Source organism: Saccopteryx bilineata, chromosome 1, assembly GCF_036850765.1.
Source record: "Saccopteryx bilineata isolate mSacBil1 chromosome 1, mSacBil1_pri_phased_curated, whole genome shotgun sequence".
Lineage (NCBI taxonomy): Eukaryota > Metazoa > Chordata > Mammalia > Chiroptera > Emballonuridae > Saccopteryx > Saccopteryx bilineata.
In genome coordinates, this window is record NC_089490.1 from 398,130,377 (window position 1) to 398,155,090 (window position 24,714).

General features: G+C 50.2%; 1 protein-coding gene, 1 long non-coding RNA gene and 8 other non-coding genes across 11 annotated transcripts; 1 reads left to right on the plus strand and 9 right to left on the minus strand.

Moving 5' to 3' along the window:
* Positions 1–450: 450 nt before the first annotated feature.
* Positions 451–4,187, minus strand: LOC136318832 (uncharacterized). Of its 2 annotated transcripts, XR_010728130.1 has the most exons (12): positions 4,116–4,187; positions 3,744–3,794; positions 3,413–3,499; positions 3,146–3,196; positions 2,773–2,808; positions 2,559–2,607; positions 1,846–1,889; positions 1,623–1,657; positions 1,373–1,409; positions 1,005–1,051; positions 730–766; positions 451–573 (listed from the first exon to the last, which is right to left on the minus strand). It is a non-coding gene; the product is annotated as an uncharacterized lncRNA (long non-coding RNA). The 2 variants fall into 2 exon arrangements; XR_010728129.1 differs by lacking the exon at positions 4,116–4,187 and having other exon boundaries at positions 3,744–4,094.
* On the minus strand, positions 838–963 carry LOC136321145 (small nucleolar RNA SNORD22). The gene has a single exon (XR_010728436.1). It is a non-coding gene; the product is annotated as a small nucleolar RNA SNORD22 (small nucleolar RNA).
* On the minus strand, positions 1,229–1,297 carry LOC136321138 (small nucleolar RNA SNORD31). The gene has a single exon (XR_010728431.1). It is a non-coding gene; the product is annotated as a small nucleolar RNA SNORD31 (small nucleolar RNA).
* On the minus strand, positions 1,484–1,553 carry LOC136321137 (small nucleolar RNA SNORD30). Its single transcript, XR_010728430.1, has one exon. It is a non-coding gene; the product is annotated as a small nucleolar RNA SNORD30 (small nucleolar RNA).
* LOC136321131 (small nucleolar RNA SNORD29) lies at positions 1,738–1,804 on the minus strand. The gene has a single exon (XR_010728424.1). It is a non-coding gene; the product is annotated as a small nucleolar RNA SNORD29 (small nucleolar RNA).
* On the minus strand, positions 2,392–2,518 carry LOC136321146 (small nucleolar RNA SNORD22). The gene has a single exon (XR_010728437.1). It is a non-coding gene; the product is annotated as a small nucleolar RNA SNORD22 (small nucleolar RNA).
* On the minus strand, positions 2,877–2,953 carry LOC136321134 (small nucleolar RNA SNORD28). Its single transcript, XR_010728427.1, has one exon. It is a non-coding gene; the product is annotated as a small nucleolar RNA SNORD28 (small nucleolar RNA).
* On the minus strand, positions 3,270–3,341 carry LOC136321135 (small nucleolar RNA SNORD27). The gene has a single exon (XR_010728428.1). It is a non-coding gene; the product is annotated as a small nucleolar RNA SNORD27 (small nucleolar RNA).
* Positions 3,604–3,673, minus strand: LOC136321136 (small nucleolar RNA SNORD26). The gene has a single exon (XR_010728429.1). It is a non-coding gene; the product is annotated as a small nucleolar RNA SNORD26 (small nucleolar RNA).
* A 184-nt stretch (positions 4,188–4,371) lies between the features above and the next one.
* On the plus strand, positions 4,372–23,416 carry SLC3A2 (solute carrier family 3 member 2). The gene is made up of 10 exons (XM_066251789.1): positions 4,372–4,665; positions 15,695–16,129; positions 16,554–16,727; positions 17,852–17,946; positions 20,764–20,832; positions 20,927–20,985; positions 21,150–21,333; positions 21,447–21,590; positions 22,716–22,799; positions 22,911–23,416. The coding sequence occupies exons 1-10, from the start codon at positions 4,554–4,556 to the stop codon at positions 23,274–23,276; spliced, it is 1,722 nt and encodes a 573-aa protein (XP_066107886.1). The 5' UTR covers positions 4,372–4,553; the 3' UTR covers positions 23,277–23,416.
* The last annotated feature ends 1,298 nt before the right edge of the window (positions 23,417–24,714 follow it).

Here is a 24,714-nt window from a genome sequence, read left to right on the forward strand (position 1 = left end):
CCCATAGTTCCCATTGCAATACTGGTCAGTTTGTTGACTTAAACATAGTTGTCCTTTATTTAAATATTTGTTCTTTTTGTTTTACTTTAAAATAAGACATGTGCAGTGTGCATAGGGATTTGTTCATGCCAACTCTGCTCCAATGGAGCCCTGGCTGTGGGAGGGGAAGAGAGAGACAGAGAGGAAGGAGAGGGGGAGGGGTGGAGAAGCAGATGGGCACTTCTCCTGTGTGCCCTGGCCAGAAATCGAACCTCGGACTCCAGCAACCCAGGCCGACGTTCTACCACTGAGCCAACCGGCCAGGGCCCATAGTTTTTTTTATAGTCTGGCCCTCCATCGGTAGAGGGACAGTGAACTGGCCCCCTGTGTCAAAAGTTTGGGGATCCTTGCCCTAGAGATTGCATCCTTGTTAGGTCAACAACCAGAATCACTCAAACACATCAATCACAGTGAAGAACTAAACAAATATTTTATTTATAAAGACCAAAACAGTTATATGCAAATTTGAACATCTAGATTGTATAAGAAATTGGTTGAAAACTCCTTTTTTGACATCTTCCAAGAGCTGGAGTCCTACAAAGAAAAAGAAAAATGAGTTTTCTCACTTGATGGGAAAGAATGTGCACTATGAGTTTGTAAGGGGCTAACCTTTAAACTGGTTACACCTCTAGCTCTGCTGTTATGGCAGGAATTTAAACAGTAAACAGCAACAAGTGAGCAGATACCTACCCATTTTATGTGCACATGGCTTTGTTCTTCCTTAGAACTGGAAAAAAAAAAAGCACGACTTTTCAACAAGTGACTTAAAACTTCTTTCCCATGTTTAGAAACCTTATGATCCCTCAGACAGTTCCTTCTGGAACAATCCTTCCTCTTCTCCCCCAGCCCGCCCCAGTGGGTTCACCTTTACAGGCTCTGGGACCAGGACAGGAGGTAAGACATGTGAATGTTTCCTCACTGGGAAATTTTAACTAGGCTCACATTTTACATCTGAAGTTACTCACCTCTAACTTCCGACAGAAGCCAAGCAGAAAAACGGCTCGCACTTTCCCTGCAAAGGAATGATTGGGAACTAAGCCTTGCAGAACTGGGAACCCTGCTGCTTGGAGGGAAGGCACACCTGCACATGCACATCTTTACAGAAACGAGGTATTCCTAAGAACTTCCTACTGGCTCAACAGCCTTCCCAATCCACTGTCCACTGTCATTTTTCACGCTAAGGCTAGCTCACAGCTCAGAAAATACCTTTCAGTCACACTAGTCAGACTGGGGCGGTATTAAACTCATCACTGGTGAGTGATCTAAAGTGCCACACAGAAAATCGTGGCAAATTTTATGTAGCAGCCACAAATTGAGTGCTGTCAAGACTTACCTATAATCACTCTTGGGCTCCAGATAAGGTGTCAGACCTGAAACAAATAAAACCTAGTCAGCAATGTGTACTTTCTGCACTAGACATTGTCCCTGCCCAAGCCAGTTCCTAGAAAATCAGATTTCCGAGTCTCAACAGCAAGTCATCAGCCGAACGAGATTCTAGGTAAGTCATCATATGTATAGGCCTACAAAGTTATTTTTCTACCCAGCATGCATGCTGCAGGCACCAACACAGGGCAATCACTCACCTTTGAGCAGACAAGCTGGTTCCTGGTAATACTACCTAGGTAAAGACAAAGCAAAGCTGTAGCTGGTAAAAATCCCGTAACTTGGTCAGTATCCCCTCCACTTTTGTGTTCTCCAGTTTCTCAGGTGTTCAAATGTTTTCATTATTTAAGTCATAGTGAGCTAGTTTGCTTCATCATAGAAACTGACTACTTGGTGGCATAAGCCTGACATTAATGAACTAACCTTTTATCTCTGGCAGCTTCTCAGTAGTATGGACCCAAATGCTCCTAAGTGAGATCATGTAATTAGCAAAGTATCTATTACAACCAAAGATACTCTAGCTATGGTTAATGGATAGGTCAAGAAAAACTAATACTGCCCTGGCCGGTTGGCTCAGCGGTAGAGCGTCGGCCTGGCGTGCGGGGGACCCAGGTTCGATTCCCAGCCAGGGCACATAGGAGAAGCGCCCATTTGCTTCTCCACCCCCGCCCCCTCCTTCCTCTCTGTCTCTCTCTTCCCCTCCCGCAGCCGAGGCTCCATTGGAGCGGGGATGGCCCGGGCGCTGGGGATGGCTCCTTGGCCTCTGCCCCAGGCGCTGGAGTGGCTCTGATCGCTGCAGAGCGTCGCCCCTGCCCCTGGTGGGCATGCCGGGTGGATCCCAATCGGGTGCATGCAGGAGTCTGTCTGACTGTCTCTCCCTGTTTCCAGCTTCAGAAAAATACAAAAAAAAAACAAAAACAAAACAAAACAAAACAAAAAAAAAACTAATACTATCTATAGGTATTTGTGGTACCTCAGACAGTTTCTTGTAGAACAAGTTCTCATCCTCTCTCCCTGTTAGCCCCAGTGGGTTCACCATGACTGGCTCTGGGGCTAGAACAGGGATAAGACCGGATGCTTGCTCTCCTCACTGGCACTGAAAAGTGGAGCAAGCTACAACTAAGTTAGACACTCACCACTTTCAACTCCATCCACAAGTTCAACCCTGGGCAGACCAACGGGCATCTAGGAGAGGAAAGAGATAAAGAAACATCACTACAAGGAACAAAAGACACCAGAAAGCTATACGAGTCTATCAGAGCTCTGGTAACTAAACCTCCCATGTTGCTAAGTCATCGTTTGGATAATGGGTTCACATGTCAATTTATCACAATACTGGAAGAAACTTACCAGTAAAGTAGCTGACTAGATCATCATCAGGACAACCTGTAAAAGAGCAAACATTACTTAAAAATATTAGAATGGAAGGAGATTTTCCTTTTTTTAACAGAAACTGCCATCAGAACTCTAACATGCTATTTTACCTGTCACACCTCACAGAGCATCAGCGTAACAATTCAAATCATCTGACAGTGACATGTGGGTGAGGGGAAGAAAAATTCACACCCTCAAGAACCAACAGTACTACTGGTCTCTCCCTCCCCAGGAAAAACAAATTTGGATGGAGCAAAAAAAGCAACACTGCTCCATTGGCCAATTTGTTCTCCTGGTTGTGGGGAACACTGGAGAGATGATATCCCAAACCCCCATTTGAACCGTTTACCTGCAGTCACTCTGGGAGACAGCTGAATTCTTCAGTATTGGTGATGGGATGCTACGAACAGAAAAGGGAGGTAGTACATGAACCCAGCAATGCCATTCAAACAATGCCTTAATATTCTTGGCCCACTTCTCAGGAGTATGATGACATCACTTTTAAGTTCAGTCATATGCTTGTCATTTTATGTTCATCATGGAGTGGCCAGCCCAACTAGATGCCCATCTAGACACTGTGCCCCTACCTGTAACTGCTTAAGCATCGTGTACCCACCTGGAGCATCAGTGTAATGGCAGATTTGCAAAGGGACAGGTTTTGTCTCATCATCCATCCCGTAAGCTCTTTTGAACTAAACCACATCTGAAAAAAATGAAAAGCAATCTTTTATACTTTGCATGTTAGTGCCTTAACACTTCAGAATTAAAAAAACAAAACCAATCCCCCAAACGTTTGCTGTGGGTGGTGCTACTCAGAATTTCCAGTTCTCCACTAACCCATCAGAAAGAGAGAGTTCAATTTTTATCATCTCCGTAGCACATGCCATAGGACTTCCATACACTCAACAACGGAGGATCGGCCATAAAGGATGGCCTTAAGCACTTACTCTAACAAGAGACGTTTCAGGTTCTTTAGCGTTCAAATGTGCGCCTGAACCCTGAAGACAAGAGGACATTAGGTCAGCACTGGATATTTCGCAAACCCTGTTATCCGGAAGGGCTGAATTGGCTGTGCAAGGCCAGTCTCAGAGTTTCTTATCCTCACGGAATTCAGTACAGGTCTGTGAAAAGGTTCTCATCACAGAGAGGGCCGCTGGCACCGCCCGCCACCGCCACTTTGTCCTTTACAAAGCCCTGCAGCAGCTTCGAGGCCTGGAGGCCATGGCCAAGCCGTCCCATTCCCCTCCAATCAAACGGGTGCGACACATGGCCGCCCCGCACATGCGGTCATCACTTTCTCAAAAACAAAACGTACCTACCTGGAGCAAACGAAAAACGAGGCCTAAAAACCACTACGAGACACTTAAATACTATTTCGCAGAGGCCCACGGGATTCGAGGGCGGGACTGTGTTGGGCGCACGCGCATTACGAGAGCCCGTGCGAACCTTGGGAATTGTGGGTAGAGTGTTCCCGGCAAGGGAGATGTAAGTGCGCGCCCCAAGCGGCGCGAAAAGGGCGCGCATGCGCCTTAGAGCAGTGAGCGGGCACGCCTACTGCGGTGCGGCACTGGGGCGCTGCGGCACTGCGGCAGGTTCTCTACCGCTTGCTGCTGGTGGGACTGGAGCATTGAGGCCTGGGGCGGCCTCCAGCCGATTCCGGGTTGATGCTCCGTTTGGGTTACAGCCGTCTGCCTGACACCCTTTCCTGAGCTCCCTTTGCCCACACGCACCCTTAACCCCATACAGGGTCCGCCTCCATGGATCCCGAACCTCCTGAACCCTCCACTGATGTCGTCTCAGTTTCGTGCCAGCCGCCCAGCGCGCAATCCGGGCCAGGTGCTCAGGATGCCAGCGCGGGAGGCGACTCAGGTACTGAGCCCCAGGCTGGGCTGGGCTGAGCTCAGCTGGAGGTCCCTTGCATGGATTCATTTTGGGAAGTGAGTCTGGCCGTAGGAGCTCCGCTTGAGCCTTAGGGCAGGGTCTGATTTTTCCTGACCCTGCAGGTCTGGTCTGACTTTGCTAGGATCTTGGCTTGTAGATCGGCTAGCTTTAGGAGCACCGTTTTAAGCACGCTGCATGAATTGATTAGTCCTCCCAAATCCCAAGAGGTAGGTGCAACTACGCCACCTTTTATATTGATAGATGAGGGACCCCAGGGCTATGCTCTTGCACAGCTGCCTCCCGCCTGATTGTCAAGGTGGTTCCAGTCTTGTTACTGAGACCTGCCAGCATTATTAGCTCATCAGTCTTTTGTGGTGAAACCTAATGTACATGCACGTTTATTTTATTTTTAAATTTGTGGATTTTAGAGAGGAAGAGAGAAACATTGCTTTGTTATTCCACTAATTTATGCATTCATTGGTTGACTTTTAAATTTTTTTTACAGAGACAGAGTCAGAGAGAGGGATAGATAGGGACAGACAGGAATGGAGAGAGATGAGAAGCGTCAATCATCAGTTTTTCGTTGCGACACCTTAGTTGTTCATTGATTGCTTTCTCATATGTGCCTTGACAGCGGGCCTTCAGCAGACCGAGTAACCCTTTGCTCGAGCCAGCAACCTTGGGTCCAAGCTGGTGAGCTTTGCTCAAACCAGATGAGCCTGCACTCAAGCTGGCGACCTCGAGGTCAGGAACCTGGGTCCTCCGCATCCCAGTCTAACGCTCTGTCCACTGCGCCACCGCCTGGTCAGGCTCATTGGTTGATTCTTATCTGCGCCCTGACCTGATCAAACCTGCAACCTTGGCTATTGGGACAGTGGTCTAACTGAGCTACCCTGCCAGGGCCTACATGCACGTTTTGTAAGCACTTACACTGCTCGTTGTATGTGCTCTTCTGTACAACCTCACTTGATATACAACCCTAGGAGGAAGGTATGAAGGTAATGTTATAAATGCGGAACCTGAGACGTAGACACGTTAAGTGGCTCGCTTGGTGTTACCCAGCTAAGAAATAGAAGAGCCAAGGTTCAAATCCAGGGCAGTCTGATTCCAGAGCCTGCCCTTTTTACCACTTTGCTTTATTGCCATCACACACATGGTTCTCAAGATTGTCCCAGAGCAAATACTTAGGAAGCAAGTGAAATGATCCCTGGTTACTTACTGTTCCTCAATCTTTTTTCATTATTGTCTCTCCACAGGAGCTGTAAAAAGACATTTCCCCTCTAATCCATCCCTCCATAAAATGTTCGGACCACTTGTATACTGTATATCTTCTTATGTACTGTGGCCCACAGAGGACCAGAAACCTGTTTGATATCTGAGGTTTTCTTGCTGCCCATTTGTTGGAGCACACCTGCTCTACAAGGGGTGACTGAGGTAGTGTGATTCCTAAGGTGAAAGAAAGTACGAGGAGCCGGAGGCAAGGTGCTATATTCCTCAATGTTTTATTTGCTGCTTTATCTCTGCTGCTTCTGTTCCTAATGCTACAGCTGTTATTTCTGTTTCTGATGTCCACCTCCCCCCAGTCTCCTCAGTCCTCATCTCAAGTCTAATGAATCCTCAGTTCTGAAGTCTCCTCAGTCTTCCGAATCATGATGTCTCCTCTCCTGAATTCTGATGTCTTCTGTATCCTCCCTAGCAGTACCGGCGCGGATAGATGTTGGGCTTAGGGACAGTAGCAGCATGGGGCTAATATCACATCAACCATTACATCAGTGTGGTGATATCAACTTGCTGAGCTAGTTAACCTATACCCAAAAGAACAGTCTTCTGGGCGGCTGACCTAGAAATGCCGGGGGACTAAGGCTAGCCCAGATACACATGGGAGCTGGTCCTAGGGCACGCAGCCCAGAGGTTGGGGGAGCTGTTGCTGCTTGCAGTTTCTTTTTCTTTTCTTTTTTAAGTTTTATTTATTTATTCATTTTTTTAGAGAGCAGAGGGAGAGACAGAGAGAGAGAGAGAGAGAGGAGAGACAGAGAGAGAGAAGGGGGGGGAGGAGCTGGAAGCATCAACTCCCATATGTGCCTTGACCAGGCAAGCCCAGGGTTTCAAACCTGCGACCTCAGCATTTCCAGGTCGATGCTTTATCCACTGCGCCACCACAGGTCAGGCTCTTTTTTTTTTTTTACAGAGACAGAATCAGAGAGAAGGATAGACAGGGACAGACAGACAGGAACGGAGAGGGATGAGAAGCATCAATCATTAGTTTTTCGTTGTGTATTGTGACACCTTAGTTGTTCATTGATTGCTTTCTCATATGTGCCTTGACCGTGGGCCTTCAACAGACCGAGTAACCCCTTGCTCGAGCCAGTGACCTTGGGTCCAAGCTGGTGAGCTTTTGCTCAAACCAGATAAGCCCGCACTCAAGCTGGTGACCTTGGGGTCTCGAACCAGGGTCCTCGGCATCCCAGTCCAACGCTCCATCCACTGTGCCACCACCTGGTCAGGCTGCTTGCAGTTTCTTATGAGAACCAGAGATCACATCCTGGTCTTCACTGTTAGGATCCCTATACCCTTCCTCTACCAAGAATCAGTTTTTGCTCCTTTGAAAGCCGTATGGTCCCCATGTGTTCCAGGGCAACATAACAAGTGACACTATACAATATTGAGAAAATTCCAGGTATTGTGGACTGTGGTAAATTAATTTGCTCAGTAACTATTAAGTGCCTTTAAAAAAATTTTTCTCCCCATGTATTTGAGACAGAGAAGAAGGGAGAAAGAGAAAGGGAGAGCAGAGGAGAGAGAGATGAGAGAAAGAGAGAGAGGAAGGGAGAAAGGAAGACAGAGAAGCATCAAATTGTGCCACTTAGTTCCATTTAATTGTGCACTCAGTGATTGATTCTCTGTGTGCCCTGACCGGGGATTGAACCTGCGGCCTTGGTGCAATGGGAGAATGCTTTATCCACTGAGCCGCCTGGCCAGAGCTGTTAAGTGCTTTAAAATTTTTTTATGTATTGATTGATCTTAGAGAGAAACATCAATTTGTTGTTCTACCTATTTATGCATTTATTGGTTGATTCTTTTTTTTTTAATTTTTTAATTTTTTTTACAGAGACAGAGAGAAGGATAGACAGAGACAGACAGACAGGAACAGAGAGAGATGAGAAGCATCAATCATTAGTTTTTCCTTGCGCATTGTGACACCTTAGTTGTTCATTGATTGCTTTCTCATATGTGCCTTGACCGCGTGCCTTCAGCCGACCGAGTAGCCCCTTGCTGGAGCCAGCAACCTTGGGTTCAAGCTGGTGGGATTTTGCTCAAACCAGATGAGCCCTCGCTCAAGCTGGCGACCTCGGGGTCTCGAACCTGGGTCCTCTGCATCCCAGTCTGACGCTCTATCCACTGTGCCACCGCCTGATCAGGCTATTGGTTGATTCTTTTATGTGCCCTGACCAGGGTTCAAATCAACAACTTTGGCATATAAGGACCATGCTCTAACTAACTGAGCTCCCTGGCAGGGCTCCAACAGTTAAGTACTTATCAATCAAGTACATGATTGAAAAGTTGTAACAAAATGTATAGAAAGGGGAACAGATAAACTATGGAAGATCCAGAAGTCCTAGAGTAGGCAGACAAAGCTAGCGAGGCTGTAGGTGGGAATGGGAATTTTGAAAGGTAAATAGACCCAGGGAGGAAATTTCAGTTAAATAATTTGAGCACAGGCTTGGAGCTAGAAACGAAAGGAAGTGTATGGATATAATTCTTGAAATGTGGGTTGCAGGTAATAGTTAATATAAAACTGGGAAAGATTTCCCTGAGCTCTGGCAAGACAGCTCAGTTGGCTAGAGCATCATCCTGATGCAGAGGCTGCTGGTTTGGTCCTTGGTCAGGGCACATACAGGAACAGATAGATGTTCCTGTCTTTCTCTCTCTGTGTCTCTGTCACATACACACAAAACGGATTTTTTTTTTTGTATTTTTCTGAAGCTGGAAACGGGGAGAGACAGTCAGACAGACTCCCGCATGTACCCGACCGGGATCCACCCGCACGCCCACCAGGGGGCGAAGCTCTGCCCACCAGGGGGCGAAGCTCTGCCCCTCCGGGGCGTTGCTCTGTTGCGACCAGAGCCTCTCCAGTGCCCAGTGGCCCGGGCCATCCCTGCTCCAATGGAGTCTCATTGCGGGAGGGGAGGAGAGAGACAGAGAGGAAGGAGAGGGGGAGGGGTGGAGAAGCAGATGGGCGCTTCTCCTGTGTGCCCTGGCTGGGAATCGAACCCGGGACTTCTGCACGCCAGGCCGATGCTCTACCACTGAGCCTACCGGCCAGGGCACAAAACGGAATTTTATAAGGAACAGTTTTCAGGCTGCCTTTGTTGCCTTGAGTGAAATTTATGAAGCAAGACCTGTTAGGAATCTTTTTTTGTGTGACAGAGACAGAGAGAGGGACAGATAGGAACAGACAGACAGGAAGGGAGAGAGATGAGAAACATTAGTTCTTGGTTGTGGCTCCTTAGTTCACTGATTGCTTTCTCATATGTGCCTTGACCGGCACAGCACAGCGAGTGACCCCCTTGCTCAAGCCAGCAACCTTGGGTTTCAAGCCAGTGACCATGGGTCATGTCTGTGATCCCACTCCCAAACCAGTGAACCTGCACTCAAGCCAGATGAGCCTGTACTCAAGCCAGCAATCTTGGGGTTTGGAACCTGGGTCCTCTGTGTCCCAGTCCGACACTCTATCCACTGCACCACCACCTGGTCAGGCAGGAATCTTTTTTTTTTTTTACAAAGACATAGAGAATCAGAGAGAGGGATAGATAGGGACAGACAGGCAGGAACAGAGAGAGATGAGAAGCATCAATCATTAGTTTTTCGTTGCGACACCTTAGTTGTTCACTGATTGCTTTCTCATATGTGCCTTGACCGTGGGGCTACAGCAGACTGAGTAACCCCTTGCTCGAGCCAGCGACCTTGGATCCAGGCTGGTGAGCTTTGCTCAAACCAGATGAGCCTGTGCTCAAGCTGGCAACCTCAGGGTCTCACACCTGAGTCCTTCACATCCCAGTCCAATGGTCTATCCACTGCGCCACCGCCTGGTCAGGCCAGGCAGGAATCTTAATTGTAGGTTTATATATATTTTTTGGCCCAAGATCAAGAACGATACCAGTTTTTACCACATAACATCTGATAAATTCTCTACCTTCTCTATATGCAGGCCCTAAGAAGACTTCCTATAATAGACCTGAAAGAGAATGGAGCAGGGGCAGATGTGGGTGGGGCTAATACTTGTAGCCAGGGAATGAAGGGAGACTTCATGTTCAGGAAATCTAAGATCCCGTATTGAAATCAGAGATCCCAACTTCTCATTATGTGTCTGTGGGATTGCGGTGTTGAAAAGCTCTGGTAGCATTTAGCCATCTTGGATGCCTTTATCCAATTTATTTAAGTACCTGATCCTTTTCAGATGGTGCGTTTATTTTCCTAAGAGATTGCTTTGGTTGCATTTCTTTTTATCTTTCTGGCTTTTCTCCCCCCTCACATTCCTCATCCTTCCCTAAGACAGCTCTTCTTTAGCAGCCAGTGTCCCTTCTGCAGGACTTGGAATAACAAACATTGTTCCGACATCAGTTCTTTCAGTAACAGCTGCCGAGCCAGCCCCTTTGGGCGGGACTGCCTCCTGGGCTCTCATCAGAGCTGCTCTTTGACTTCCAAACACTGAGTTTCTTCACTTCAGCCAACAGCTATTTTTCAGACGGCTAAACTGCTCAAGGTTGATGGGTACTTTAGAAGCAGAGCCTGGATGCTTTGTTTCTGTGTCTTTGGGAGACTGCCCTGGGCTTTGGCAGAGCTGCAGCGTCTGTTGGACAGAGATAGTCTCCTAAGTTTCTAACTAACCTCCCCTCTTTGCTCTCTTCGGAAATCCTTTTTTACACTTTGGGGGAAAAATAACGTCCTTACCTTTCAGCCAAGATCAAGGAGTCGTCCTCTGTTGGGAAACATGTGACATGACTTTTTGCAATGGGATTAGAGAGAACTTTGTACATTTGGCCTTCTGCATTTCAGAGCTTCCCCTCCATCTGCCAGCCTGAGTGTGTGGAATACTGAGGGCTCGTGGCCTCACGTGGTCCTTATTGGCCTCTGAACTGTGGAACTGCTTTTATTCTTTGCTTTGTCTCAGCTTCTCTTATTTATTATTTTTATTTTTTTTATTTTTCTGAAGCTGGAAACGGGGAGAGACAGTCAGACAGACTCCCGCATTCGCCCGACTGGGATCCACCCGGCACGCCCACCAGGGGGCGACGCTCTGCCCACCAGGGGGCGATGCTCTGCCCCTCTGGGGCATCGCTCTGTTGCAACCAGAGCCACTCCAGTGCCTGGGGCAGAGGCCAAGGAGCCATCCCCAGCGCCCAGGTCATCTTTGCTCCAATGGAGCCTCGCTGTGAGAGGGGAAGAGAGAGACAGAGAGGAAGGAGAGGGGGAGGGGTGGAGAAGCAGATGGGCGCTTCTCCTGTGCCCTGGCTGGGAATCGAACCCGGGACTTCTGCACGCCAGGCCGACGCTCTACCACTGAGCCAACCAGCCAGGGCTGTCTCAGCTTCTCTTTTTTTTTTTTTCCATTTTTCTGAAGTTGGAAACAGGGAGAGACAGCCAGACAGACTCCCGCATGCGCCCGACCGGGATCCACCTGGCACGCCCACCAGGGGTGACGCTCTGCCCACCAGGGGGCGATGCTCTGCCCATCCTGGGTGTCGCCATGTTGCGACCAGAGCCACTCTAGCGCCTGGGGCAGAGGCCACAGAGCCATCCCCAGCGCCTGGGCCATCTTTGCTCCAACGGAGCCTTGGCTGCAGGAGGGGAAGAGAGAGACAGAGAGGGAAAGCGCGGCGGAGGGGTGGAGAAGCAAATGGACGCTTCTCCTGTGTGCCCTGGCCGGAATCGAACCCGGGTCCTCCGCACGCTAGGCCGACACTCTACTGCTGAGCCAACCGGCCAGGGCTGTCTCAGCTTCTCTTAAAGGCTAAATTCTTTTTTGACAAATTATATATTTTGCATTCCTATATTAAGTTTCTGTTATTTTAATTATTTGTTTATTTTTATTAAGTGAGAAGCAGGGAGGCAGAGAGACAGACTCCTGCATGCACCCTGACCGGTATCCACTTGGCAAGCCCCCAACAGGGCAAGCTCTGTCCATCTGTGGCTGCTGCTCCGTTACTCGGCAACTGAGTTATTTCAACGCCTGAGGCGAGGCTATGGTGCCATCCTCAGCACCCAGGGCTAACTTGCTTGAATGAGCCATGGCTGCGGGAGGGAGAGAGAGAGAAGGGAAGGGGGAGGAGTAGAGAAGTGGATGCCTGAACGGAAATCAAACCTGGAACTTTCACATGCCAGGCTGATGCTCTACCACTGAGCAAACTGGCCAGGGCAAATATTTTATTTAAAAAAATTTTTATTGATTGATTTCAGTGAGAGAGGAATGGTTAGAGAGACAGGGAGAGAGAGGAACATCGAGCTGTTCCTGTATGTGCCCTGATCAGGGACCGAACCAGCAGCCTTTGCACTTCGGGCCAATGCTCTAACCAACCAAGCTATCCGGCCAGGGCTAAATATTAAAATTTATATTTATTAACATACATTGTAGGATCTAAGGCACTCTAGCCACCCTCTGTCCTCTTTCTTTAGTTGCTTTTATGTCCTCCCCTTCCCCCACATTTAGTACTTTTATTTTGGTTGACAAATTATAAGTCTTGTTTTTTCCTCTATGAACAGCTTCATCTTTAAAAGGTACAATATTGTTAAAATTCCTTTTCATTTTTCTCTCTTTATCTTCACATGGTACTTTTGTTGAATTGTGTCTACGAGGGAATTATTTGGGTTTGAATGATATAGTTCATCCACTAATTGATCAAACAAGTGCGTGCTCTCTGCTACCTCTGAGCAGGCAGGTCCACTGACAAACAGCACAAGGTCCCTGCTCCTTGTCTTGTAGTGTGAACAGACACTCGGACAAGGACATGTAATAAACGGGAGATGAATAAGAACAAAAAATAGTAAAAAAAAAAAAAGAGAGAAAATAAACGGGATATGAATTGTAGCAGAGGTAGGTACACAACGGATGAAAGGTAATTCTTTTTTTGAGGGTCTGACAACAGTTAGGTCTAATGTTGATTCATTCACACCAGATTTATTGCTTTTAGTGAAAGAGAGGAAGGGGACAGAGAGAGAAAAAGAGAGAGACAGAGAAAGAGTCAGGAACAATGAGCTGTTGTGCCCTGACCGGGAATTGAAAAGGCAACTTTTATGCATGTCTGACACGGTAATTCTTTTGGGGGAGTTGAAAAAAGCTGTCATTTGAGCTGAGTCTTGAATGAATAGGCGCTTCTGAGGTAGAGTGGCAGAGAGGAAGGGCAAAGCACAGAGGGAATGGCCAGAACAGAGAGGCAGAAGCCTGAAAAAGGCTGTTGTGAGGCTGGCAGGTGTTCGAAGGCTGATGTGGCTGGAGGGCAGTCCCTGTGGCAGGTGTGATGGGTGATAAACTGGAGGTTCGCTTCATCGCATGCAAAAGGGATTGGCTTTATCTACTGAGCCAGGGGAACTGTGAGTGAGATACCGCATTCCTGGGGGTGTTATGTTGGACCGTCTAAAGGACAGCTTCTGACCTCAGTGTCTGACTTTGAACTCGTGCTAGGGGTAAAGTCTGTGCAGAGGCTCTGGTTGGCACTCCACTGCATGCTCAGGGCACCTCGGACTTCTTATCATCATTAAACACTGGTCTGAACTCCAACCTCTACCCACCTGCCTGCCTCCCTTTAGGAATTGGTTCTGGCTTTCTCAGGGCACGGGGTGGGGTATGGGCTTTGGGATGAAGAAGGGGATGGCAGAGGATGAGTGTAAAGCCAGCAGCCAGGGCCAGGGCCAAGGCCAAAATCACAGCAGCCCAGCCCATGCAGGTTTGCATTGGATTCGGACAGTCGGTAAAGAAACAACGGAGCCAAAAACTGGTGGGCCATCGTCTTTAATCCTAGCTTGCACCCGGCGGGGAAGTAAAAACACACACTGGGCTCCAAAACCCAATCACATTCAGTGCTCACAAAGCCACTGACTTATCCGAGTTTCCTAGAATCAAAGGTTTCTAGCTCACCAGCCTTATTCTCCTCAGTTCCCCATCTCCGTCCTTCTCTCTACACAAACTACACAAACTGGCATCTCACTCAGCACTCCGCCATCTTGGCTGCTTCTCCTGGCCACATGGCCTCTTTCCGCTGCTCTCTGCTCTGCTCCCTCTGCTCTCTCATGCTAATCATCCAGGAACCAAGAGCGCAAACTCCCGCTCCGTCCCCATTTTATAGTGTAGAAATCCAAACCCTTAATCCAATATACAAAATAGGGAAGTCTCTAATACAAAGTCACTTTCTGAGGCATGGTTGGATTGTACCACCCCACATAAAAAAGGGTAGGAAAGGCTTAATCCCAAAACCAAACCCCAGGCTACAAGGATTCTGCCTGCCTTTAGCCTACCCCAACACACATTAATATCACCTGGGCGACGGCCTCCTCATGTTATCTTTAACAAAGTGAGCATAATACATTTTATCTGCCCAACAATGAGCCTTTCACACCTTTGGCTCTCCTTTCGTACCCTTTGTCTACTGTTTCTTCAGATCTTGGCTTCTGCCTTCTTCCAAATACACAGCCATCTTGGCTTCCAGCCCAGGGAAGAGAGGGAGAAAGTACTTCCTTTCGCTCCTCTCTGAAAATAACCCAGCTGGCAGAGCTCAGGAACAGGAAGTTCCTGAGTGTCGGGAGCTCTTGGTGTTGCTGTCTAGCAGTCCCTGCTGTGAACCTTCTCACCCGGCCCCACTTGCCGTCAATTCAGGGACCTCTGTGGAGGGAATTTGGGTGGTCTTCCAGACCTCCGCAGCACCAGCTGCTTCAAAGGCCTAGCATAGTTAAATGGTGGGGAGGTAAGGGAACCCTGGCACCTGCGGAGATTAGGATAATCTGTGGGAGGACATGCAAGGTAGGGAAGAGTCTGACCATGGCACCTTCTGATCTGTTGTAGGAAAAAGGTGGATGCCTCTAACTGAGCCCTGGAATGTTTGCTACAGCCCAGAGGTTGCCTATCAGTTTCTTGGTTGTCAAATTCCTAGCTGCCTGACATCCTGGCGCCAGAAACTGGGGGAGGGGGAGGGGAGAGTAAGATGGAGTGTCAGCAACTTCCCTGTCCAAACAGCCATTGTAAAACGTCATGGAGAAGACTGGATTAGAGTTAATTCAATAAAGTTAATAAAGCAAAGTATTGTAGTGGGCGGTCCATAAATAATTGCCGCCTCATGTATTAACTGAACTCAAGATGAGCCTTGAAGGAGTGGGAGTAAGCCCTGTGGGGGAAACAGAGGTCTGGCTAAGGCCCAGAGGCCTAAGAAGACAAGGCCAGGTGGGAAAAGGATAGAAGCTGAATTTGGCTGACTCTGAGCTGCAGGTAGCTTTGTGGCCTTGGGGCAGGGGCATATGGAGGATGGTGTGGCCTCCGAAGAGGATCCTGGGGACTCCCATGGAGCTGGATATCACCTTTCTGTATCCAGTTTCAGGTGGATGGGGTGACCAGTGGGAACTCAGGGCAGGTGAAAATCACAGACTCGGTCCATCTAAAGATGGCTCCGTGCTAAGGTGTCTTCTTAGCGTCCGGCTGGCAGGAACGTTGAGGGTAGACGGGTTCAATATGAGGAATTGGCCCACGTAGGCGTTGGAGGCCTGTTCTCGACACTCTTACCCCTTACCCCGCCCACCCGAGCGTCCCAGAAAGAGCAACCCTGGAGTTTCCACTTTAAGGGGCAGACGGGGGCGGGCCGGGGCGGGACTCCCCGCCCAATTCCCCGTTGTCGCGCCGCCCCGCCCCGCGGCTGACTCGGTCTCCGAGCTACACGGAGTCACAAGCCAGGAAGACCGTTCTGGGGCCGGAAGGTCGAAACCGGTATCCAGCCACTACCCGATCACAGACCGCGTCGTGTTGCCGGTTCCGCAGGCACCATGAGCCAGGGCACCGAGTCCGACATGAAGGAAGTGGAGCTGAACGAGTTGGAACCCGAGAAGCAGCCGATGAACGCGGCGTCGGAGGCGGCCGTGTCCGCGGTCATGGCGGGCGGCTCGGAGAAGAACGGTCTGGTGAAGATCAAGGTGGCCGACGACGAAGCGGAGGTGGCGGCGGCCAAGTTCACGGGCCTGTCTAAAGAAGAGCTGCTGAAGGTGGCGGGCAGCCCCGGCTGGGTGCGCACCCGCTGGGCGCTGCTTCTGCTCTTCTGGCTCGGCTGGCTGGGCATGCTGGCGGGCGCCGTGGTCATCATCGTGCAGGCGCCGCGCTGCCGCGAGCTGCCCACGCAACACTGGTGGCACAAGGGCGCCCTCTACCGCATCGGCGACCTTCAGGCATTCCTGGGCCAGGACCAGGGCGACCTAGCAGGTGAGGGCGATGCAACCCCATCCCTCACCCCGCACCGCCTTGGTTTAACTGGTCACCGGCTTAGACTCCTTACCCGAATTGACTCGGACGGTTCTCCACCCCACCCAATAGCGACTGCAGCTCCGCTCCCCGGGACGTAGCTTCTCCTTCCTTTCTTTGAAGAATTTCCCCCTCCTCCTCCCCTTCCCTCTCCCCCTCCCCCTCCCCTTCCCTCTCTCCCTCCTTCACGAGGGTAGTTGACTCAGCATCAGCCCTTCCTCTTGTGGCGCCCAGAGCCAGTCACAGCCAGTTTCTAAAGCAATGTGCGAGCCTCCTTACATCAGCGTCTCCTGATCCAGCCTCAGCCTCCACACTTAGTCTCCGAGAGAGGAGATCGCCCCCCCACACATATCGGCCTCACTTTTAACGCTTTTCTCTATTTCAGGCCTAAAGGAGAAGCTCGATTACCTGAGCAACCTGAAGGTGAAGGGCTTTGTGCTGGGCCCAATTCACAAGAACCAGAAAGATGACATCGACAGGACCGACTTGCAACAGATCGACCCCACTTTTGGCTCCAAGGAAGATTTTGACAGCCTCCTGCAATTGGCCAAGAAAAAAAGTGGGTGTCCTGTTGGAGAGGGAGCAGCTAGGAAGGACTTGGTTTTCTGGACAGAGGGAGGCAGGATAGGACTTTTGTCAGGTTTACTCCTGACTGGCTCTGAGTTTTCCTCGTGCATGTTTGAAGGAGGTTTGTTAGGCTTCAGCCTAAAATGGATTTGTCAAGTGGTTCAGAGACTTCCTACTCGCTGTGCAATCATTTCACTTCTGGGCTTCAGGTCCATATTTTCAGAATGCAGGATTTTACTAAATTGGTGGCTTTTAAACTTAAGAGTGGTTTCTTTCTATTTTTAAAAAATTAAGTAAGAATTGGGAGGCAGACTCGGGCATGTACCCCAGCAACCCTCACGCCCATGCTCTGCCCATCTGGGACTGTTGCCCTGTTGCTTGGCAACCGAGCTATTTTAGTGCCTGAGGCAAGGCCATGGAGCCATCTTCAGTGCCTATAGCCAACTCCCTCAAACCATTTGAACTATAGCTGTGGGAGTAGGAGAGAGAGAGAGAAGGGGGAAGAGGAGGGGTGGAGGGGCAGGTACTCGCTTCTTCTATGTACCCTGACCAGGAATCAAACTTGGGACTTCCACATGCTGGGCGGATGCTCTACTGCTGAGCCAGCCAGCCAGGGCCAAGTGGTTTCTTGGGGGGGGGGGGGCGTCTAGATAAAATCTATTAATACTTTAAAAGTGTTCACTTTGGGGATCGGGAGTCCAGAGCTCCATAACTTAGCCTTCTCTAAGTAACACTGTTAAACATGTCTTATTGGGTTTAAAGGCCCCTCCTTGGTCATTTCTGTTTCAGTGAACTGAGATTTGCCAGGGTTCAAATCTAAGCCCTTTTTAAAATTTTTTTATTGATTTTAGCTAGCGAGGAAAGGAGAGAGACAGACAGACAGGAACATAGATCAATCTGTTCCTGTGTGTGCCCTGACTGGGGATCAAACTGGCAACCTTTGTGCTTTGGGATTGTGCTCTAACCAACCGAGCTTTCTGGCCTGGACCAAATCTAAGCTTTTGTACCAAGTAATATAAAGGAAATATTTTATTGGCTACTGACTTGTATTTACTGATTTCCTTTCTCTTCACCCCAAAATCTTTCTCACAGTGGCCTCTTCCTCCATTGTTCTAGGTATCCGGGTCATTCTGGACCTCACTCCAAACTACAGGGGCCAGAACTCGTGGTTCCTCCCCATTCAGATGAACACTGTAGATACCAAGATGAAGGTAAGTGTGCTGGTGCTGATGGCAGGTGGCAGCCAGGTGCAAGGCCTTTGTGGGTCCTTTCACTGCAAGCTCTGTAACCCTAGCGCCGCTCCTGCTGACGGGCCCTTGCTCTTTGGAGCCAAGCAGACACACTCCTCCCCAGCAGTGCACCCTTGTTTTTGCTGCTGCTTTTTTATTTTAGAGAGAAGAAGGGGGAGGGAGAGAGAAACATCAATTTGTTGTTCCACTTACTTATGCATTCATTGGTTGATTCTTTTTATTTTTTTTTAAATTTTTTTGCAGAGTCAGAGAGAGGGATAGATGGGGACAGACAGACAGGAACGGGGAGAGATGAGAAGCATCAATCATTAGTTTTTCATTGAGACACCTTAGTTGTTCATTGATTGCTTTCTCACATGTGCTTTGACCGTAGGGCTACAGCAGACCGAGTAACCCCTTACTTGAGCCAGCGACCTTGGGTCCAAGCTGGTGAGCTTTGCTCAAACCAAATGAGCCTGCGCTCAAGCTGGCGACCTGGGGATCTCGAACCTGGGTCCTCCGCATCCCAGTCCGACGCTCTATCCACTGTGCCACTGCCTGGTCAGGCCATTGGTTGATTCTTGTATGTACCTTGACTTGGGATCTAACCTGCAACCTTGGCATATTGGGATGACACTCTAACCAACTAATTTTCCCGGCTAGGACCTGCTCATTTTTCTTGTTTTCTTGACTCTGATGGTGACTGCCAGGAAGGCAGCTTCTCAGATGTTAAACTGGATTTGAGTTTTCTTCCTTTGGGGAGAGGAAACCCTTGCTCAGTGGGAATCTGTCCTGACTGGTTTCCCAGTTCTTGTTTGATGTGCTTTGGAGAACAGCCCAGTCTGAAATTGTAAGCACTGAGGTTTTCCTGTGTGTCTGGGACTATGCAGGGTATTTTGTATATGTGTTCTAATCCCCTGCATACCTACACAAGGTCCCTATCAATACCCCCAAACTGTAAATGAGAATGCTAAGGTTCAGAGGATTCAATGTGCCTGGGATTTACAGTCCAAGTAGGATTATTTCTCTAATCTGACTTCTCTGAAGGTATAGGTTCAAGCTCTATATCCAGCAGGCTAGGAGTGGGGCGTTGTATGTCACCCAAGCTCCTAATGCCTGTGTTCCAGGACACTGACCAGTTCAGAACGTGTAGAACAAAAGTGGGCACAGATCCTGATACTGCTGGCTGCCCTGATTCTGTGGTAGAATCCTACACTCCCGACATTTCTAGAGGACCCTTGGGGTCATCCAGTTCACCAGTTAGTGAATTACTGGAGGACCCTTTAAAAGTTATTGATAGCCCTGGCTGGTTAGCTCAGTGGTAGAGCCTCGGCCTGGCTGTGGAAGTCCTGGGTGCGATCAGGGCACACAGGAGAAACGCCCATCTGCTTCTCCACCCTTTCCCCTCTCCCTCCTCTCTCTCTTCCCCTCCTGCAGCCAAGGCTCCATTGGAGCAAAGTTGGCCCAGGTGCTGAGGATGGCTCCATGGCCTCTGCCTCAGGCGCTAGAATGGCTCTGGTTGCAGCTGAGCAACACCCAAGGGGAGCCAAGCATCGCTCCCTGGTGGGCATGCCGGGTGGATCCCGGTCGGGCACATGCGGGAGTCAGTCTGTCTGCCCCCCCCCCCCCCCGCCCGCTTCTCACTTTGGGGGGGGATGTTATTGATAAAGGGAAAACTTAGCTGGTTGGCTCAGTTGGGAGCACTGTTCCGATATGCTAAGGTTGCAGATTCTGTCCTGGATCAGGTCATTGAATAACCAGTGAATCAACCAATGTATAGATGGATGGAACAACAAAACAATGTTTTTAGCTCCCTCTCCCTCTCTATAATCAATCAATTAAAAAAAATGATGCCGGGACAACAACCTTAAAAATTATTATTGGTAAGGGAAATTTGACATGAAAAGTACTAGCCTCAGGTGAAAATGGAGACGAGAGGAGAGAGCACATGGAGCAGAGAGGAGGAGAGGGAAACGGGGCAGTTGGAACGGGGCCTGGTGTTCTCTGCGCTGCAAACCTCAGGGCTTCAGGCCTGGGCCTGCTGCTCAGAGCTGGCTCTTTTCAAATCTTCCTCTAGAATGCCCCTGGGGTATACTTTGCATTCCACTCTCCTTTGCTTTGCTCTGACTGGCTTCTAAACCACCACGCCCCAGGCATCGGACACTGGGGGAGGAGTCAGTACTTGTGTCTTGGGATCTTGACTAGCCTTCGGGTCCTGTTCCTGCTGCTCTCTGATTGTGCCTTGGGCGTGCCTCCTTCCTCCCCTGAGACTGTTTCTGCATCTCTAAATTGGGTATCCCAGCATTCCACACATGCCAAGTATTAAATGAAGTTATGTTTATGGACACACTTTCTCTCTTGAGCCTTTTCTGTGGTTGTCAAAGGTGAAGGCGCGTGTTTTGCCGTGGGGAGGAGTAGAGAAGGGAAATGCTTTATCACTAAGAAAATCAGTGATAGGTCAGAATGAGAGGGGACCAAGGGCTGAACATTTGTAATAGAGGTGGGGCCCTGGTTGGATGGCTCAGTTGGTTAGAGCGCTGTCCTGCCACACAGGTTGCTGGTTTGACCTCTGGTCGGGGCATATTCAGGAACAGATTGATGTCCCTGTTTTTCTCTCTCTCAAAAAAAAAATAGAGATGGAAAAATGAGACCACTTAATTTAAGGTTCTCGTTTAAGGGACTCCCAAGGTTATGGGGAAGTACATGGCAGGCACGGTTTCGTATGGGCTGGAGTTTTCTGAGCCTTTGCCTCGGAGTGCGAATAGTTTTCCTCTGTTCTTCTGCTCCTCTTCCTCATAGGACGCTCTGAGTTTTTGGCTGCAAGCTGGCGTGGATGGGTTCCAGGTTCGGGATATGGACAGTGTGACGGTAAGCTCACTTTGCACGTGAGAGGCAGAGCCTGGATGAGAACAGCGGGATTCGCCGGGGCCCAGTAGTAGAGACCCTGGTTCTTGCCTTCTAGGATGCATCTCTATTCTTGTCTGAGTGGCAGAACATCACCAAGAGCTTCAGTGAAGATAAGTGAGTGCCAGACCCTTGTATCCCCAACTTCACTCCACGTGGCGACCCCTCAGTGGAGTGCTAGACCCGCGGAAGGAAGGAGTTCCTAATTTAAAGGTCTTTTTCCCTTCCGTTCTTCCTTTTTTATCCTGTGCCAACCTTGGCCCCTGCTCTGCTCTTTGCAGGGTCTTGATTGCAGGGACCAAATCCTCCAACCTTCAGCAGATCTTGAACCTCCTCAGACACACCAAGGACCTGTTGTTGACTAGCTCCTACCTGTCAGCCTCTGACAGCACTGGGAAGCACATGAAATTCCTTGTTACACAGTATTGGAATAACGTCACCGACGAGCACTGGTGCAGCTGGAGTGTGAGTAGCACAGGGTGGGCAAGGGCAGGGGCAGGTTGGGTTTTGGAGAAAAGGGGTGTTGGGAGGTAGGGCGGCATGGGCATTGGGGCTCACCAGTGTGCCCATCCCTCCAGTTGTCTCAGGCGGGCCTGCTGTCTTCCTTCGTGCCAGCCCACCTCCTCCGACTCTACCAGCTGCTGCTCTTCACCCTGCCCGGGACCCCCGTGTTCAGCTCTGGGGATGAGATTGGCCTCACGGCAGCGGCCCTTCCTGGACAGGTATTCCGTGCTGCCTTCCCCAGCATAGTCGGGGAGGGTGTGTTCCTCCATCGTGATGGTTCTGTGGATGTTGGCGGACAGGCATGCGTGAACTTTAGGGTGGAACTGTGTTTGATTCCTAATCACCTAGTTGGTAGCCTTGGCAAGCTGTTTCACTCTCTGGTCATCTCTTCTGTGACACTGTATTTCTTGCAGTGTAGTTAGGATTAAATGCTGGTTTACTTTAAAATGCAATGCCTGGTACCTGGTATGTGTTCAGTATGGTAGCCATCACTCATTCATTCATTCATTCATTCATTCATTGGACAGTGGGCACTCTGAGCTAGGCTCTGCGCCTCCTAGGAACTCCTACTTTAGTGGGGGAGCCAGATGTGTGAGAGAAGTACATGGCAGTGAGTGTCGGATAGGGGTAAGACCATGAATACTGAGCGCCAACGTGGCTGTGCAGGTGAGGGCTGTGGGCGGCCGGACCAGCCAACAGTGGCCAGGTGGCTTGGAGGAGTTTGCAGCCCGGGGAGCTCTTCATCCCTTCCTGCAGTGTCTTCCTCTGCAGGGCCAGAATAAGGATCCCGGCCCCCTCTCCTTGTTCTGGCTGCTCAGCACTCGCTTAGCTCTAGCCGTGGGCTTGCAGGTTGACATCTGAGCTGATGTCTATAGAGCCAGCCACTGACTTATTCCACCTAGTCGTATTAAGTCCTGTGTGCCGTGCAGGGAGGATTCAGCAGTGTCCAGAGGGACTGGAGGTGGTGAAATGAGGCCATCAGCAGGTGTGATAAAGGTACCAGGTGCTGATGGGCACGATGCGAAAGGAAACATTGTGCGGGGTCAGGGAGTAGGGGCTGTGGTCATGTTTTATATTGAGGGGCCACCAGAAACCCTGTGAGACAAGTGAGCAGGGCCTAGAGGGAAGTGAGGGCGCCTGTGTGGGGCTGTCTGCGAGAAGAGCCCTGCAGGCTGAGGGGACAGTGTGGCTGCGACCTGAGCCGGGAGCCTGCCTTGCTGCTTGTCCAGTAGGAGTTAGGTGTGAGTGTGGGAAGCTGTGCCTCGGTGAGGTGGGCACAGGGGGGGGGGGAGTCAGGGGGCGGGGCCCAGGCCTTTTCCCAGCCCTGTTTCCCTGCTTTTCAGCCTATGAAGGCCCCAGTCATGCTGTGGGATGAACTCAGCTCTGTCAACAGCACAGGATCTGTGAGCGCCAACATGACTGTGCAGGTGAGGGCTGTGGGCGGGCAGGGCCGGACCAGCCAGCGGTGGCCAGGTGGCTTGGAGGAGTTTGCACCCCAGGGAGCTCTTCATCCCTTCCTGTGGTGTCTTCCTCTGCAGGGCCAGAATAAGGACATCGGCTCCCTCCTCTCCCTGTTCCGGCTGCTGAGCCTCCATCGGAGTAAGGAGCGCTCCCTGCTGCATGGTGACTTCCAGGTCCTCTCCTCCTCCGAGCCGGACTCCTTCTCCTACATCCGCCAGTGGGACCAGAATGATCGGTTTTTGGTAGTGCTCAATTTTGGGGATGTAGGTCAGTCTGCCATGTTGGGGGTCCCTGACCTGCCCTCCAGCACCAGCCTGCCTGCCAGGGTTACCCTGGAGCTCAGCACCCAGCCGGGCCGTAAGCCAGGCACCTCTCTTGAGCTGGAGCACCTGAGACTACAGCCCCATGAGGGGCTGCTGCTTCGCTTCCCCCACGTGGCCTGACCGGGACCCGCCAGCCTGCTCCTCCACTCCCCAGGCCCTTTGGGTTCTGGGTTCTCTTTGTTTTTTACTGTCATAGGTTATAGATGAACCCCCAATAGGGTGTTTTCTGGCTTCCAATAAAAGTCACTCCTGCCTGGTGAGGTCTTGTCTTCGTCCACCCCTCTGTTATGGCGGGAATTTCTCTCCCGTCCTCCTTCCGCCTGGACCTTACCCACAGTGATCAGGGCCAGAGAGTTTTATTTTATTATTATTATTATTATTTTTGTATTTTTCTGAAGTTGGAAAGGGGGAGGCAGTCAGATAGACTCCCGCATGCGCCTGACCGGGATCCACCCAGCACACCCACCAGGGGGCGATGCTCTGCCCATCTGGGGCGTTGCTCTGTTGCAACCAGAGCCATTCTAGCGCCTGAGGCAGAGGCCACAGAGCCATCCTCAGTGCCCGGGCCAACTTTGCTCCAATGGAGCCTTGGCTGCGGGAGGGGAAGAGAGAGACAGAGTGGAAGGAGAGGGGGAGGGGTGGAGAAGCAGATGGGCGCTTCTCCTGTGTGCCCTGGCCAGGAATCGAACCCGGGACTCCTGCACGCCAGGCTGATGCTCTACCACTGAGCCAACCGGCCAGGGTCATGGCCAGAGAGTTTTATACATCTGCTCCAGCCCAGGGGAAGGGGCCGGCCAAGGTCCGCGTGCAGGTGCCCAGGCTGGGACGGGTCCTATGCCTCCTCCCCTGGCTGGGCCGGGAGCTATACCCGTGCTCTCAGGTCTTGCTGACTCTTACCTCCCCCAGCAATGGGTCTCCAGCCATGTGTGGTTCATTTTCCTGTTTTTGCTGACTCAGCCTTCAGGGAGCTATAGTGGGAGTGTGCTGGCATGTTTTCTAAGAGGTACTTGGGTTTTGGGTTTTTTTTTTTTGAGAGAATGAGTGAGATAGGAAGGGAGAGAGATGAGATATAATCAATTCATAGTGGTGGCACTATTTGTTCATTGATTGCTTCTTACATGTGCGTTGACCAGGGGGATCCATTCTAGCCAGTGACCCCTTGCTCTAGCCAGCGACCTTGGGATTTCAAACTGGGACCTCAGTGTCCCAAGTTGATGCTCTATCTACTGTACCACTACTGGTCAGGCTAAGAGGTACTTCTAAGGGATATGAGAGGAGTTCATTCAATAGGAATTGACTGCACACTCAGTATGTCCAGGAGATGTTCTAGGTATGGGGTTACAGGAGGGAGCAAAATCCCTGTCTCCTTAGGGCTTATATTCTGGTGAGGGGACGGATTAGAAATAAGGTAAGTAAATTTTAGTGTGTAGTGGATATGGTGATAGTGGTCAAAGAGGAAAAAGTAAAGCAGGAGAAGGGGTGGGTGTTTGGGGGTGAAGGGAATTTGGGGTGGGGGCTAGCGTAGGCCTCACCATGAGGTGACTTGTATAAAAGGCTG